Source organism: Bombus fervidus, chromosome 7 (genome assembly GCF_041682495.2).
Source record: "Bombus fervidus isolate BK054 chromosome 7, iyBomFerv1, whole genome shotgun sequence".
Taxonomy (NCBI): domain Eukaryota; kingdom Metazoa; phylum Arthropoda; class Insecta; order Hymenoptera; family Apidae; genus Bombus; species Bombus fervidus.
This window is the reverse complement of record NC_091523.1, coordinates 16,385,565-16,400,413: the sequence shown is the minus strand read 5'-3', so window position 1 is coordinate 16,400,413 and position 14,849 is coordinate 16,385,565. Positions and strand designations below refer to the sequence as shown.

General features: G+C 37.1%; 2 protein-coding genes across 3 annotated transcripts; both read left to right on the top strand.

Moving 5' to 3' along the window:
• The first annotated feature begins 1,711 nt into the window (after window positions 1-1,711).
• Window positions 1,712-8,285, top strand: Rip11 (Rab11 interacting protein). The gene is made up of 7 exons (XM_072007348.1): window positions 1,712-2,017; window positions 4,778-4,816; window positions 5,756-6,002; window positions 6,155-6,533; window positions 6,612-6,886; window positions 6,966-7,410; window positions 7,523-8,285. Exons 1-7 carry the CDS (start codon window positions 1,987-1,989, stop codon window positions 7,697-7,699), a joined length of 1,593 nt encoding a protein of 530 aa, XP_071863449.1. The 5' UTR covers window positions 1,712-1,986; the 3' UTR covers window positions 7,700-8,285.
• Window positions 8,286-8,522: 237 nt separating this feature from the next.
• On the top strand, window positions 8,523-11,608 carry LOC139989210 (dnaJ homolog subfamily C member 2). Of its 2 annotated transcripts, XM_072007346.1 has the most exons (5): window positions 8,523-8,705; window positions 9,078-9,347; window positions 9,465-9,849; window positions 9,930-11,034; window positions 11,113-11,608. In XM_072007346.1, the coding sequence occupies exons 1-5, from the start codon at window positions 8,654-8,656 to the stop codon at window positions 11,161-11,163; spliced, it is 1,863 nt and encodes a 620-aa protein (XP_071863447.1). In that variant the 5' UTR covers window positions 8,523-8,653; the 3' UTR covers window positions 11,164-11,608. The 2 variants fall into 2 exon arrangements, with proteins under 2 accessions (XP_071863447.1, XP_071863448.1); XM_072007347.1 differs by lacking the exon at window positions 8,523-8,705 and having other exon boundaries at window positions 9,251-9,386.
• The last annotated feature ends 3,241 nt before the right edge of the window (window positions 11,609-14,849 follow it).

The window sequence follows — 14,849 nt, the reverse complement described above, 5'->3', positions numbered from 1 at the left end:
AAATGTCACGTTATCAACCAGAGTTATAATTCGTTATAATTGCCACTTTATGAAAGAAGAGACTGAACACCTGTTGCAAGCACATGTTTGATCAATTAAGAGTCGTATTAAGGCATAAAATAAATCACAAAATAGAATTATCTTTCTACGATAAAAATATCGTCGATATGATAAAAAATAACAAACAAAGAAATTACCAACGATTAAGCAAGAAAGAATTATGTATCACTACTTTTGGTATTTGTAGAAGAACCTCTTTACGTCGTAGTTTATATCCGATATAACTGTTAGATGACTTTTATTAACCATCAAACTTGTACTGGTATGATTTGAAATTTTATAAACGTTCAAGGAACAATTGATCGCATGAAATATTACATTATGACATATACGATATTCGACGTTTGTTTCTGAGTGGAAAAATTTTTGAAACTCAATATATATACTGTTGTTTGAGAAGTGACGTTGTAGTAAACGGTTTTACAGTCCCAAATACTTGAATGCTGTACGTGCATGTTTGGTAAGTATTTATACACATGTAATAAAGTAAACGAATCCACAGTTTAGTGATCACAAAAAATATCTTTCTTAATTTTTGCATTTTAGCATTTTAATTTAATCTCAAAGAGATAAAAGTTCGTGACGCGATATGCTTCAGCACGTTACAAACATACATACGTGATGTATGACATTCTTTTTAAATTAAAATTTGCACGTATAAATTATCAATTATAAATTATACAATCTATTTTTATTTAAATACAATAATGGATGTTCAAAGTCAATAAATAAATAACATACAATTCGTGAACATAATATAAAGGAATAATCGTCTTAATTTCAATCTAACAAATAAAATACATATGTATATCGTGAATGACGATAAAAGGAGGTAAATCACGCGATAACATAACGGTGACAAATCGGTGATAAAGTGGGCGTGAAGCGATTCGATCTACAATAAAGAATTTTCCGAATACTTGACGCATTAATTACTCAAGTAGGATATGTTTTCCAAAAAATACCCGCTTTATCTTCTACAAAGGACTTACCTGTATAATTTAAACGTAAAACTATTTTATCTTTGTCGATACGCGAACCATCTAATTATTTAAGTATAAAAACATATTAGTTTTGTCAGGATAAACATCATGACTAATTAATTAGAAGCACGTATACTGTTTACTTATTCATCGTTACAGCATTGTTACAGTACTGTACATATGTTTGCATATTCAGATGTCTAATTTCTGCCTCTGTATCTTCGTATTTTGCCGATGACTAATCGCGATGATTGTACGATGCATGGACATATATTGTTCTTCCGTTCTCTACCAACTCCATACTTTTGTTAAATACGCGTATGTTATATGTATTCTTTTAGTATGGAACCTTAGCCAGAATAATTTCGCTATCCAACATAGACAGGAAGAATGGAATAGCTTACTCGCTGAGAAAATTTATTTATTGTTAAAATTAATAGGTCGTAGCAGGGAAGCATTCAAAATCTATATCAATTTTGGACAATACTATATTCTTCGTTTTGCTTCGTAGATAATATTTGATATAAATAATTCCTCAAAGAAATTAATTTTCTATTTGTTTTCAAGTTCAACTAGCAATAAGTAATCAGCTATATTTTTTATGGTGCAGGGCTATTGAAAATGCATCGTACGAGTCTGAAGCACGAGCGTAGTGGATGCGCGAAACTGGATGCGCGATGGTTACCGTAATGGTGCGCGATGCGCGAGGCAGACGTAGCGGTTGTTCGAACAGTAGTCAGGTATAGTTGTCGTTGATGCGATTGGGACGCGGTTAGTTTGTTGTTGACGTGGTTTGTTTCTGTAACGCCTACGGTTGTGCAAATGAAAACGCGTAATGCCAGTAGCCGGCATTAGGATACTGATAGATACGTAGATCGGTTTCTCGGTAGGAGGAACAACAGATGAATTATCGTAATCGTACGCTGTAACCGAATCGAACAAAATGTGGAGTCCGACGCACGTTCAAGTGACAGGTAAGTGCATACGAACCTGGAAGCAAATTCCTTGACGTAGCGGATAAGAAGGTTATTTGTGCGGCAGGTGGTTCGTATCGAAACAGATGTACCGTAAACCAATTACCGTTTACACGTAGGCTAGGTTACGTAGGTATCCTTCGTCGAATGTAGGCAATCGAAACCTTGCAATCTCGTTAATACGTTCCAGAAATGTATTTACCGGGACTCTGCTACTAGATGTTTCTCGTACTGTCGTCCACCGATGTATATCTTTATAGTCAACGACGCGTGTCGTACTCAAGCGACCTCGATTGTCACGGTATTTTTAAATGGTTAATGCGGATCATGTTGCGACGGTGTAATTTTTCTTGGCCAACGTGTGCCATCGCAAACGTTGGCAAAAGCGAATGTCGAAGAAAATTTTCATCGCATTCGAGTGCAGCGTCGCGTAACGCGATAGACAGATTGGGAAGAGACGGTGAAAACTCGAATACCTTAAAAACACGAACGCTGCTTCAATCGAAAAGATAATAATCTTACATATGCACTTGCATGTTTTATCACATATATGCACGAACTTGCGCATTCCAGTTCCTTGGTGGATGTAAATATTTTCACTCTAGACTTTAGACTGACGTCTCGTATGAAAATCGTCTACCACGATTTTGCGACGTCTCCGAATCGTGCCAAATTAAGGACGATGTACATATTTAAACCGCGCGCGACTATCCATGGCTTAAACATACGATGAGTCAACTTCTGAAAACTGGTCGGCTTATTTCGTTTGTTAAAATTCGGGAAATTAGCACGATAAATGCAACTAATTCGATAAAATGTTATTATTCATATTAGACTATATTATCGACGTGATTTCGTTCGAACGTTTAACGGCATTGCTACTCTTATCGATTTTAACGTATAGAACATTTATATGCGAGTTGACAAGCATTTGATACTTTCGTTTCGATGCAAAATAGGTAGAGTGTGAAAGCATATGTAGGAGCAGCTGATGATGTTCCCCCTTCTTATTCTTATATTCGAGTCCTCTTTCCAGGATCGTAGTTACATCCTTGAGTGCCCTTTAATTTTCTATCCTGACTGCTCATTTTCCTTTATCTAACGTAAGCGACATTTTAAGTTATACTTTCTACTTTATCATAGCAGATAATTGCAACTTCTAAAAAAACAGTTAATGAAGAGTTTTATCTCCTTTGTTTACAAAGATAGAAAGATATTTCCAACGGTCGATTTAAGGATTTGCCCTATGTCGTGCGATGAATCGTTGCGGAATTTTTTACTCGTAGAAAAAAAAAGAAGTATACCAGCTTAATTAGCTGTGATCTCGAACCGTTAAGAATGTTCCTTTCCGAGTAAACGGTATTTGGCTGCTGCTGTAACGAACGCCTCGCTTCGTCTAATCGAGTCGTGGAAGCATGCAGCGAGAGAGTTGATTTTCCCATCCAATTGGCTTTGTTCGGCGAGAAATCGAGGAAAACGATACATTTTATGCGATCGTAGAAAGAATTCTAGTCATCGAGTGCATTTCATGCATCGTTGTCCCGTGACTAGGGTACAAAGCAAATATTATTATAGCAGGCTCGAAGCTGAAATTCTCTCGAAACGTTAATATTTATTTTTGTAAAACCATTTCCAGAGTAGACCATTATTTAAAATATTCAATTAGACTGTGAATGTTTATGCACTTGCGGGAAATTTAAAATTGTAAAAATGCACAGAACACGCGTGATATGCAAAAATACACAAAATATGTAAAATAAAGCGTTTGCATTAATTAACAGTTTAGTACAGTACGTAATAACTACGAAAACGGAATCTATGTGTAAAACAAATTCTGTACGGAGTTTCGATGTAGAAACAAGTCCCTGATAGATTGTAATTTAATAAGTTGGTATAATATTAATAAAAAAAAAAAAAAAAAAAAACAACTAAAGCAATAGAATCTGTATAGAAAGTTATTTCTATTCCTAACGCAAGCGGCGCTAAACATTAAAATATGAACTTTACTTCAGACATTTCATGTATTTTTATCCTCATCTATAATTTATATCTATGTTTACGTAGAAACAAATTTTTATATAGCTCCCTTTTACTCGCTGTCTCACCTAGCTGTCTTTGCTCGCGTACGTACATTAAAATATAGAATTGCATAAAAATTGGAAATTTCCACACGGTGCGCACAACCAAAAGAAGAAGATATATCAAACGTAAGTTTATACGTGCCAGCGTTACGATATACGTATCGAGCGTAGAATTTATTTCCGACGTTGTACATATCCTCCATAAAAAGAAGTACGTAGCGCGGCATAGTCAAAAATAGCGGAATAGCAATGCGATAAATGCAAGATTTCGCGGTAAGAATGCAATAGAATAATGGAACAATAGGGAAACGATACGTTCGCGCTTTTACCGTGATAGGAAGCTATGTTATGCTCGTCGGTTATGATGCGTTTTTACAAAATGTATATTATCTCCGATATTCTAACGAATATCGTGGCTCTGTACTCTGGCCAGATGCCACGACGTTTCATCGCGCATAATAAAATATACGGCTGATTTATCCATAGCTACGCCTCTTTCTCTTTATCGTATTTTCGAGTACATAAATACTTCCGCGGACAAAAGGTTGTGAAATTGTAGCATTTAGTATGTTTATTCGAACGCCTGAAACATAATGCAATTTTGCGTCATCAAGGAATAAATCGTTCGTCACTTTTCCCTTTTTTCTAACCTTTGACAAAATCTTTTCTTTGTTCGCAGTTCAAAGAGCGAAGAACTTATTAACCAAAGGAAAACACAGTGAGTATCCTGATTGATCGTTACGACGAAACAATGGTACAAATTTCATACGATATATCGAGTGGCCGTTGCACAAATTGAACGAATATTATTAGTTGTTAATGTTATAATACGCATTGTCTTAAGCATTTGAATTTTCTTATTTTAGCTGTACAATATCTGTATAGAGACAAAATGCACGTAACTAGAGTAGACTATACTCGTATGGATATACAGCGTGTAACTAGGGTACGATATTTGTATAGGTTAATTTTTAGGTTTAAATTTTTTAGGAGAGATTGCAGATTTTTACAAGATTGTAAATATATAAAGCAAGCGAATATATTTGGTTTGCACGATTACAGTTTCTATACTCGGAGTGCAAGTAAGGAGGAAGTCCCGGTAATCTGAGATTTCCTGAGTTAAGAGGTTAAGATTATCGAGCCTTTGTACGTTGCTTTATACATATGTTGTGCAGCTTAAACGGTTTTTTGCATGGTTCGCGAAATTCGATTCGAATATAGCACAATGACGAAACACCGATAAAATTTCGTCTTCCATTGTTTTGAAACTAGATACGCTTCGATAAAGAAAAAAAAAAAAAAAAAAAAAAAAGGTACTGACATCAACGAATTGTTACGTTTTCCTACGCAATCTGACATATATGACGTAAAAAAGCGGCTAAAACGACTACAATTTCAAAGGCATTTAATATTAGGTCATCTCGCGAGTAATGTCACGTTCGTCGTATTACGACGAATTCAATATAAATAAAAGAAAGATTAGGGCTGTCTGTCTAGACAGGAGAAGAGAATATCGCGAATGTAATTTATACGGTCAATAAATAGACGATAAACGTGGCCTGTGCGACATTTTTAATATTCGTCGCGCGGCTTGTTAATCCTAACCTTGCGGTTAACCGTCTCCACCCACGTTAAATGCTTCGATCTAACGACGCAGAGACGAACGATTGTTTCGTGACGATCGCGCTTGGCAAGGAAAAATACCAAACGTCTGTGAAGGAGAAAGCGTCGAAGGATGTGGAATGGCACGAAGAATGCGAGCTACTCATACCGGAACAAGGGAACACCGCAGAGATTATCCTTACGGCCCTTCATCGCAACTTCTTGGGTGTCGACGAATTCCTCGGCACTATCAGCATACCTCTCTCCAGTTTCGATGTTTACGAGAGACCAAAGAATAGATGGTACGTTGTTTCATATTACATAAGCATTTTGCATCGTTGCATGAACATCTTTGATCTATTTATGACACGAGGTAAGGGAAACACCGACAACGTTGATAAAGTTACACGAGAATTGAAAAGATTTTGTCTGAAAGGTTTCTAATTATGTGTAGGTACACTCTTGGGAGTAAACCAGGCAAGGAAAATACGAAGGAGAGAGGAGAACTTGAAGTGAAGATAGGTTTCATCGTGAAAGCTGGTAGTTTGACCGATTTGAGCCACAAGGAACGTCACAAAAGTTCCCTTGGACAATTATCCACGGCTGCTCATTCGATAGGTGGAAGTTTACTCAGTATAGGCAGCTTCGAGAAGCGTAAAGGTTTAAAAAAATTAGCCAAATCGATCGGGAATCGCGTGAAAGGAAAGAGCAAGCATAATTTGGACAAAGGAGATGACCTGAACGAAAAAGACGAGCGCAAGTTCCGCACTACGAGACAAGAACCTGGAGAAGCTGATCCTGGTGTTATTAGCGAGGACGAGGACGAATTTACGGTAACTATGGATCTATCGATTTGTCGTTATTTAATTTTCTTGTATAATAATTCACAGTTACGACTGTGTATTTTTCAGTTTGACGATTTGTCTCACAAGAGCTCGGCATCGTCTTTAAATGCTCCGGTTGTCGCCAACAGTAACAGCGTAGCTTCGATCGCTTCGAGTAACTCCTCCACTAACAATTTCGAGGCACATCATGTTCCACCAGCGCCAACGAACGCAGCACCCAACAAACCACCACGATTCTCCATGAGCGCTTCCACTACCTCCTTATCCAAAGTGGACAATATCAAAGAAGATGAATGGGGTTTGAAGCTTTATGGCAAACAAGTTAATAACAATGTTAAAAGGTGAATAAAATTGTTCTTACCGTGTGAAATCTAAATCTGAATGGAAACGATTGTATTAATACGCCGTTGATATATTTAGATGGGATAGCAAGGCAAGTCCGAAAATTGTGATAGACGAACCAAAGGATGAATATCGCGAATCATCACCCATAAATTCACCTTCTTCGACTTTGAAACGTCAAGAACTTCCAGAGATTCCAAGCCCTGTACCGCGTGAGATACTGCTGGCAAAGAACAAACTTGAAGATAAGTTTGCATCGACTAAAGAGAAGAACGTAAAAGAGGAGAAACTCAAAGAGAAGAAAGAAGATAAGTACAGTTGTTGGAGTCCTAAAGATGAAAAGCAATCGAGGAAAGACAAGAAGAAAGAGAAAGAGAATAAATTTAAAGACTTTAATGACGATAATAATTTATCCGGGGAGAGAATTATCATCGGAGGTGAAGATGCGATTAAAACTACAGCGTCGGTAAAAAGCCACTTACCGCATGAAATTCTCTCACAATTCGAAGGAAAATCGAGAGAGGTAAATACGCCGTGGTATTACCATTATTGTTATTATTATTTTAAATCGCCGGTTTTTAAATTATAAAAAAGATATCAGAATAACATGCGACGATTAAATTTGTTCGATACAGGATCTCATCGAATTGACGCTACAGCTGCAAGCGGAAGTAACAGATAAGAAGAAACGTCTAAACGACTTGGAAGATTATATAGATGCGCTGCTACTACGAGTAATCGAATGCTCGCCGCGTTTACTGCAAAACCCATATCAATCACAGAGACGTTTGTCATCACCTGGTCATCAGTAGATAATTAAACGATCTTCCGTTCTGGTATTGTCAAATGTTGATGTTGAGATTAATTATGTGTTCGAAATAATTGGTGATAATTGCATACTGCTCGTTCAACCTATTTCGACCTATTTCATACATTTAACTGCAGCTACTTCGTAGTTCGCGGGCTTTAATTTATTTCCAACTAACATTTATAATTTTTAATTTGCACGTATTTCGCAATGACATCGCTTCTTAAGATGTATAAACATTTGTTGAATTTTTAATGTTTTCTTATCGTTTCAACAAAACAATGTTTTATTAAAGTTTATATATATATTATATATATTTACACATATGTATAGTATGTTTTAGAGCGCGGCGAAAAAGAGCGGTGTTTGTGCCAACCGTTGTAAAATGAGAAAGAAAAATAACAAATACCCCTAGTCTTCCCAACAAAAATAATTGATCCAAAAATGTTATTTCCGTCCAAAGTACGATCCCAACAAGTATGATTAAAATATTTGTATTTTTGAATATTTACAAGAGTATTTCTTCGTACAATATGTATCATATTTTCACAAATATATTTAAAATAAACATTAAACTATTTCACGATCTAGTTACTCGTGTTGAGTTATTTCTAATCTATACGTATATATACATATGTATGTACAATCAGATAACCTTGAATTACATAATATTTCTCAAAAGTACAATAATTGCATTATATACTAATAGTACAATAATAGTATGTACCTGTAATAAACATAAAGATAGTATAGTTACATAGTCGAATAAATATTTGTACGTGGTCGATGTTCACAGACTGGATAGTAGTTACTTATTCTAACGTAGCCGTGGAGCGCCAAATAACGTGGTCGTTTCGTATTGAGATGTCCGTAGTACGATAGTCCATTCGCTTATGTTTTCGTTGGGGTTTCTCTAGTAATTTGTTTGTAAAAGTTAATATCCTATCGACGATTAACGATGAGAAACGATATAAATGACGACAATTCAACTAATTTAAACACAGTATCCGGTAAGTTTCAGCAGTTTTGTTAATATTCGCCTTTTGACATCGACCATGTGAGGTTAGATTTCTCGAAATACGATCGTTTCAAGGGGCACATAAAAGCATTGCAGAATTTTAAAGAAATTCCCTCTAATGTTCACACTGTATGTACACCAGTAAGTTGTATAGCTTATGAATGATTAGATATATTTTAGATGTAACGATGATGCTGTTTGGAATAATTAAATTATGAATATTTTGCTCCCCTTATATATATACCATGTGGTCGAAAAGTATAATTTATTGTCACATATAGGTTAAATGAAAAGTCTTTCAACTTTTAAGTTCGAATAGAGCGAAGAAATAAGAAGTTTAACAACTGCAAAATATAATTTATAGATTCATCCATGGAAACATGTACAGCGGGTCCCTTAGTCCTATATTCCACCGCACAAGCATGGGCAGCTCAGTTTCATCGCAGCCTTATGCCTGCCAGGATATCCGACGAATCATCCGACGAAGAAGATCTTTCACAGTATCAATTTGAAGATGACTTGGAGTATCTTAGGTCGTTGGACCCAAAGGAATGGAAAGATCAAGACCATTATGCGGTGTTAGGCTTGAAAAAGCTTAGACACAAAGCAACCGAAGATATTATAAAAAGGGCTTGTACGTAAAGAAAGTTCAAAGTATACTCTGTAAAAGAATGTAGGTGTTATATCGTTCACTGTCGTGCTTAATACAATGATTAACCCGGTTGAGGAGTATTTGATGTGTGAATTACAGATAAGCAGAAAATTCTCAAACATCATCCCGATAAGCGGAAGGCTATGGGCGAGGAAATCCGGCCAGATGACGATTATTTCACCTGCATAACAAGGGCCTGGGAAATCTTGGGAAACCCTATGAAGCGGCGGAGTTACGACAGTGTGGACCCGTATTTTAGCGACGATTTACCTGATGAAAAAGACTGTAAAAGTAACTTTTACCTGTTAATGGGTAAAGCGTTCAAAGAGAATGCTAGATGGTCTACGAAGAAGCCGGTACCGCGTCTAGGTGGATCAGATACACCCAGGGATAAAGTAGAAAAATTTTATTCGTTTTGGTATGACTTTGATTCGTGGCGCGAATATTCTTATTTAGATGAGGAAGACAAAGAAAGCGGCCAAGAGTAAGTATACCACGATTAAATTTTTTCTGTATTTCTTTACCTTCTAACATATTTATAATCCGATGTAATTATTATCTTAGTCGAGATATGCGTAAGTGGATCGAGAAAAAGAACAAAGCAACACGAGCGAAACGGAAGAAGGAAGAAATGGCACGTATACGTACGTTGGTCGATATGGCTTACAATATAGATCCCAGGATAAAAAAGTTCCAGCAAGAAGATAAGGATAAAAAGACAGCAGCGAAAAAAGCAAAACAGAAAGCTGCGAAAGAGAGACAGCAAGAAGAAGAGAGAATAGCGAGAGACGCGGCAGAAAAGGAAAGATTAGAAAGAGAAAAACGGGAGATTGAAGAAAAAGCAAAATTAGATGCGCTTAAACAAGAAAGAGAAGCACAGAAGAAGGCGCTTCGTAAGGAAAGAAAGGCATTGAGAGATTTCTGTAAAGCCAATAATTACTTTGCTCAAGATTTAGAGGAAATTATTAGACACATGGAAAGCGTTGAAAAAATTTGTGAACTTTTTAAACTGGTTCAATTGGAGGAGGCGATGAAAAAATTACAGAGTGACGGTAGAACTGCCTTTCTCAGTATCATGGAAGAAACTGAGAAGAAGATAGAAGCAGAACGTAGAGCCGGTGTTATCTCTAGTGATATGCGAAATACACCGGAAAAGCAAGTAAAATCTTACACCGCACCATGGAGTGAAAATGATTTACAGCTTCTGATAAAAGCTGTAAATTTGTTCCCAGCAGGGACGAATCAACGTTGGGAAGTAGTAGCAAATTTTATCAATCAACATAGTAATTCCTCCACTGGTGTTACACGCGATGCAAAGGAAGTTCTTGCAAAGGCTAAAGATTTGCAATCGACTGATTTCAGTAGATCTAGTTTAAAGGAGCAAGCAAATAAGAAAGCTTACGATAATTTTATTGCCGAGAAGAAAACCAAGGAATCGGTCGAGGACCGAATGCCAGCTGTTACCGAACGCCTGGATCATCCTGTTTCTAACGGTGTTAGTTCCGAACAAAAAGATTCTAAGAAAGAGGCACAGCCTTGGACTCCAGCGGAACAAAAACTACTGGAACAAGCGTTGAAGACTTACCCTACAAGCGTGCCTGATAGATGGGATCAGATAGCAGCATGTATCCCAACTAGGACGAAAAAAGAATGCATGAGGAGGTATAAGGTACGTTTCGAAAAAGATATATTTGCAAATTTATTGTTCTTCTATATTTCTAAATTTCTATATTTCGATTGTTTGCAGGAGCTGGTCGAACTCGTCAAAGCGAAAAAGGCGGCACAAGTGATGAAATAATATTAGTCTGTCCTTAACATGAAAATTGTTTTTAACTTATTAAATTACAAACAAATTCATAATTGAGTTTGGAAGAAGAATGAATGTTAGCTTTTACCGAACGTCGGCTGTTGTATATACTTGTGCCTTGGTTTAATTTGTACATGCACAGTTTGCAACGGTTCTAGGAATTTTCTGCTACTTATACGCAAGAAAGCAATTACTGCACCTAGCGACTACATTGATCGCAATCGTTAACTGCATGGAAAATCGTGGTCCCAAGGTTCGAATTGACGCTCCCGAAAATCAACCTTTTTTTCTTTTTTCTTTTGATATAACAATTCTTTGCAATCGTGCAATCGAAATGTCTTGTAAGTAATGTAAAATATGATACTAGAAAGCAATCGTCGTTTGCAAGGTCGAAGCATACATACTTTATAAATAAAGACGATCAATATTTCGAAAACGCGTGTTTCCTCGATCTCCATTCGAACACAGAACTAGAACATGGGATGTTTGAAATTCTTATATTTTTAATTTGACACATTTTTTGACAACATTAACAACAACAATTGTTTGTGTTAGTTCCTTTCTATGCAGCGAATACTGTCCATGCAGTTCCTTCGTCGTTCTCGCCAGTCTCGTTTACACAATGTCGGAACCACATGCACGTATTTAGCATTCGAATGCATCTGCGCTCAACATTTCGCTTTACCCAAAACCGGTTTAAAATCTCAGTTAATTATCTTGGAAATCACATTGGACGAAAGGGTCGATTTGTTTCGAGTAAACGAAGCAAAGTATCGAGCGTAGAGGTTCATCGTAGATAAATCTTCGCGTGTTTGAAGAATAGAGAAAAAAAAAAAAAAAATATATGAATACCGTAAAGCGTAAGCCTAGTGGCTAAGTGAGTTTCGGATTCTTAACTTGCTTGGTTACGTGCCTTTCGACACTTTCTTCGAAAGAAATGTAAACGCAGAGTGACCGATGATTCTTTACGATCACCGAGACGCTTGTTTCTTCATTTTTACTCATTCATATGACAAATAAGTTGCGTTGTCTAGCTTCTCGCAAACGCAAGTGTCGCATTTCTTTTCCTATAAGTGTCACTGGTGCAAAAAGAAACTTGGATTCCCGTTTCGAGTTGCACCATGTATTTTTTTCTCCCCTTTCCCTTTTTCTTTTTTCCTTTTTTTTTTTTTTTTCTTTTTTCGAAGACACGGACAGTTTTGTAGCGTGCGATAAAAATCAACATATGTTTCCAAACTATGCTCCGCCATTGCGTGTAATTTGTATGGTTTTGTTCCGACGGTGAAATGGAAAATCATTTTTTTTTTTTTTTTTAAACGATGTCTTTGTTCATCGTGCGCTACAAATCATCGAGGACTGTTTACGGAAATAGGTGTAAAAGAGGAACGTTTCTTGACACGAGTAGGAAGCGGAAGAGGAGCCAAAATGGAAAAAGAAAAACGGCAGTATTATTATCGTGTGCGTGTCTGTTGGTTGTGCATCTTAAGGTTGTGGGTCTTAACTCTGTAAAATTCCTAATGGACTAACGAGAGTCACAAATGCGCAAGTATTAGTTCCTACCCGTTTCTTTTTTTTTTTTTTTTTAACGAGATACATAGGTCGCCAGATCTGGCATAGGAGCATGTTTCCTCGACTTGAACGTTTGCGAACAGAGCTTCGGAAAATGTAAAAGTTACGATCCTATCGGTTCCAACGTCGGAACATACAAATAATACCGTTACAGAAGATATACTTATGAACTAAGCAACAAAAAAGAAATGATCGAATCGAAGATGGTTAAATTTAGCTAGATAGAAGTAGCCACGTAAATTTGCACGATGTATTTCATTAAATTTTACCTTATTTTTGGTATTGTGAACTTTATCATCGCATTAATCGTTAAACCACATTTAATCTTATGCGTATTAATTGTTTATCGTAATGTAACTGTATTATTCGTATAACCGGTTACCGATAGTTCGTAGATCGTCATCTGATTTATAAGAATTCCGAATGTTTGCTTCTCAAGATCGTTATTTTTAATAATAATAGTCGTTAAATAAGAAAAGCAAGTGAAACCAAGTAGTAACGGGGAATCGATCTGAGAATCGAATGACGTTTGGCGCAATCGAAACATCTAGTCACGTTTTCGATATAACTAGCATTGAAAGATTCCACTTAACCGATATAAATTTGAATAAAATTTATAAATGTGAATTTTGAAGCGTAAACTTTTGAAAATTAAAATAGAGAAATTCGCAAGTTGACATTTAAAGAATGTTATTACGTAACGGATGTAGACAAACAAAACGAGGGAGAAATCACGTCATCCTTCGTTATCGAACATCGATGATCGAAGCGTCTTTGTCAGCGTGCGTCGAGTGTGTTTCCTAAAAACCGATGATAAGTTTACGCGAGCATCGTTCGTTACCGTGCCGATATAAGAACGTCTTAGTAAAAATAAACGGTGCAAGTAGCGTGTGTGAGTGCCAAAGCTGTGCCACGAGATCGGTAGCACGGGTAAAAACGCGTCGAAGTGCAAGATTCAATTTTTTGGAAAGCTCGATCGATTGTTTATTTTATCTTGGGTTTCTTCTCAATTATTCAGTTATTCGATCGTTCGGTGTATACTAACGAGCTAGGACAGTAAAATACGATTCTAATTACGATCGTTCGATACACGGTTCCTTTTACACGGATTGGATTTTTCGACAGCGAAGCGATCGTAAGTAAGTATTTACTTAGGTGTTGGATGACGAGGATTACTTGCGTCGTTAGAAACGCGAATCTTGCTCGTCGAACGTTTTATCCGATCGCTGACCGTTTCGATCGTAAAAGATGGTCAATACCGGTTGTGTATGGTGCATGTAAAGTGTTTAGTAGTGGCACGATGAACGAGTAAGTTGGGTTCACTGGGCCGCAAAGGCTAGCGAGACCGAAGAGGAAGGCATTTAAAGGACTGGTTTCCCGCGAGTTTCGCGTCGTTTGCCTCTCGTTCAGTATATAGTGTATAGTATATACATACGTCATACGCTTCAATGATCGTCAGTCTCGTAACATAGAAAACGTTGGTCTTCCTAAACGCGTCTATCAAACACTTAAGCGACAACGGGTTATCGCGCGCCGCTATTAATCCGACATTACGATTTAAAGGTAAGAATTTTTTTTCTTCTACGCGTATATTCTACGGATCGGTGTAAACGCCACTTTACAACAGTATAAAAAGATCGCTATAGACAAATACATAATTGTTAAAAAGACGCTGGAAAAAACGAATACGAAAGGTCGACTATATATAACGCGAGTAGCATCCTTAGGACGATTAGTAATATCGTGCGCGACTCATCGTGGCAGATGTCGCTTCGTACGAATATTCGAGATCTACTATATCCGTTTTTACCGTCTGTTCGATTTTTCTCGATCGGATACACACGGAAATTGCTCACTTTTATTCCCTCGCTCGAAAATTACCGATTGGACGAAGCCGCGCGCGTTATTACACCGACTTGTCTCGGCTCCTCACACACACCACGTACCTATATTATCGTACTCCTAAGAAAATGTCCAAAGACGTGTCCTTCGGTTTGTTTGTTTGTTTGCTTGTTTCATTTTAAATATCGTTTTAGTTTTCTTTGGTTCCCTTGTCGACGAAGGGCTCGCGTCGGCCGCGGCTCTTCGAACGTATTCTTATGTCTTAC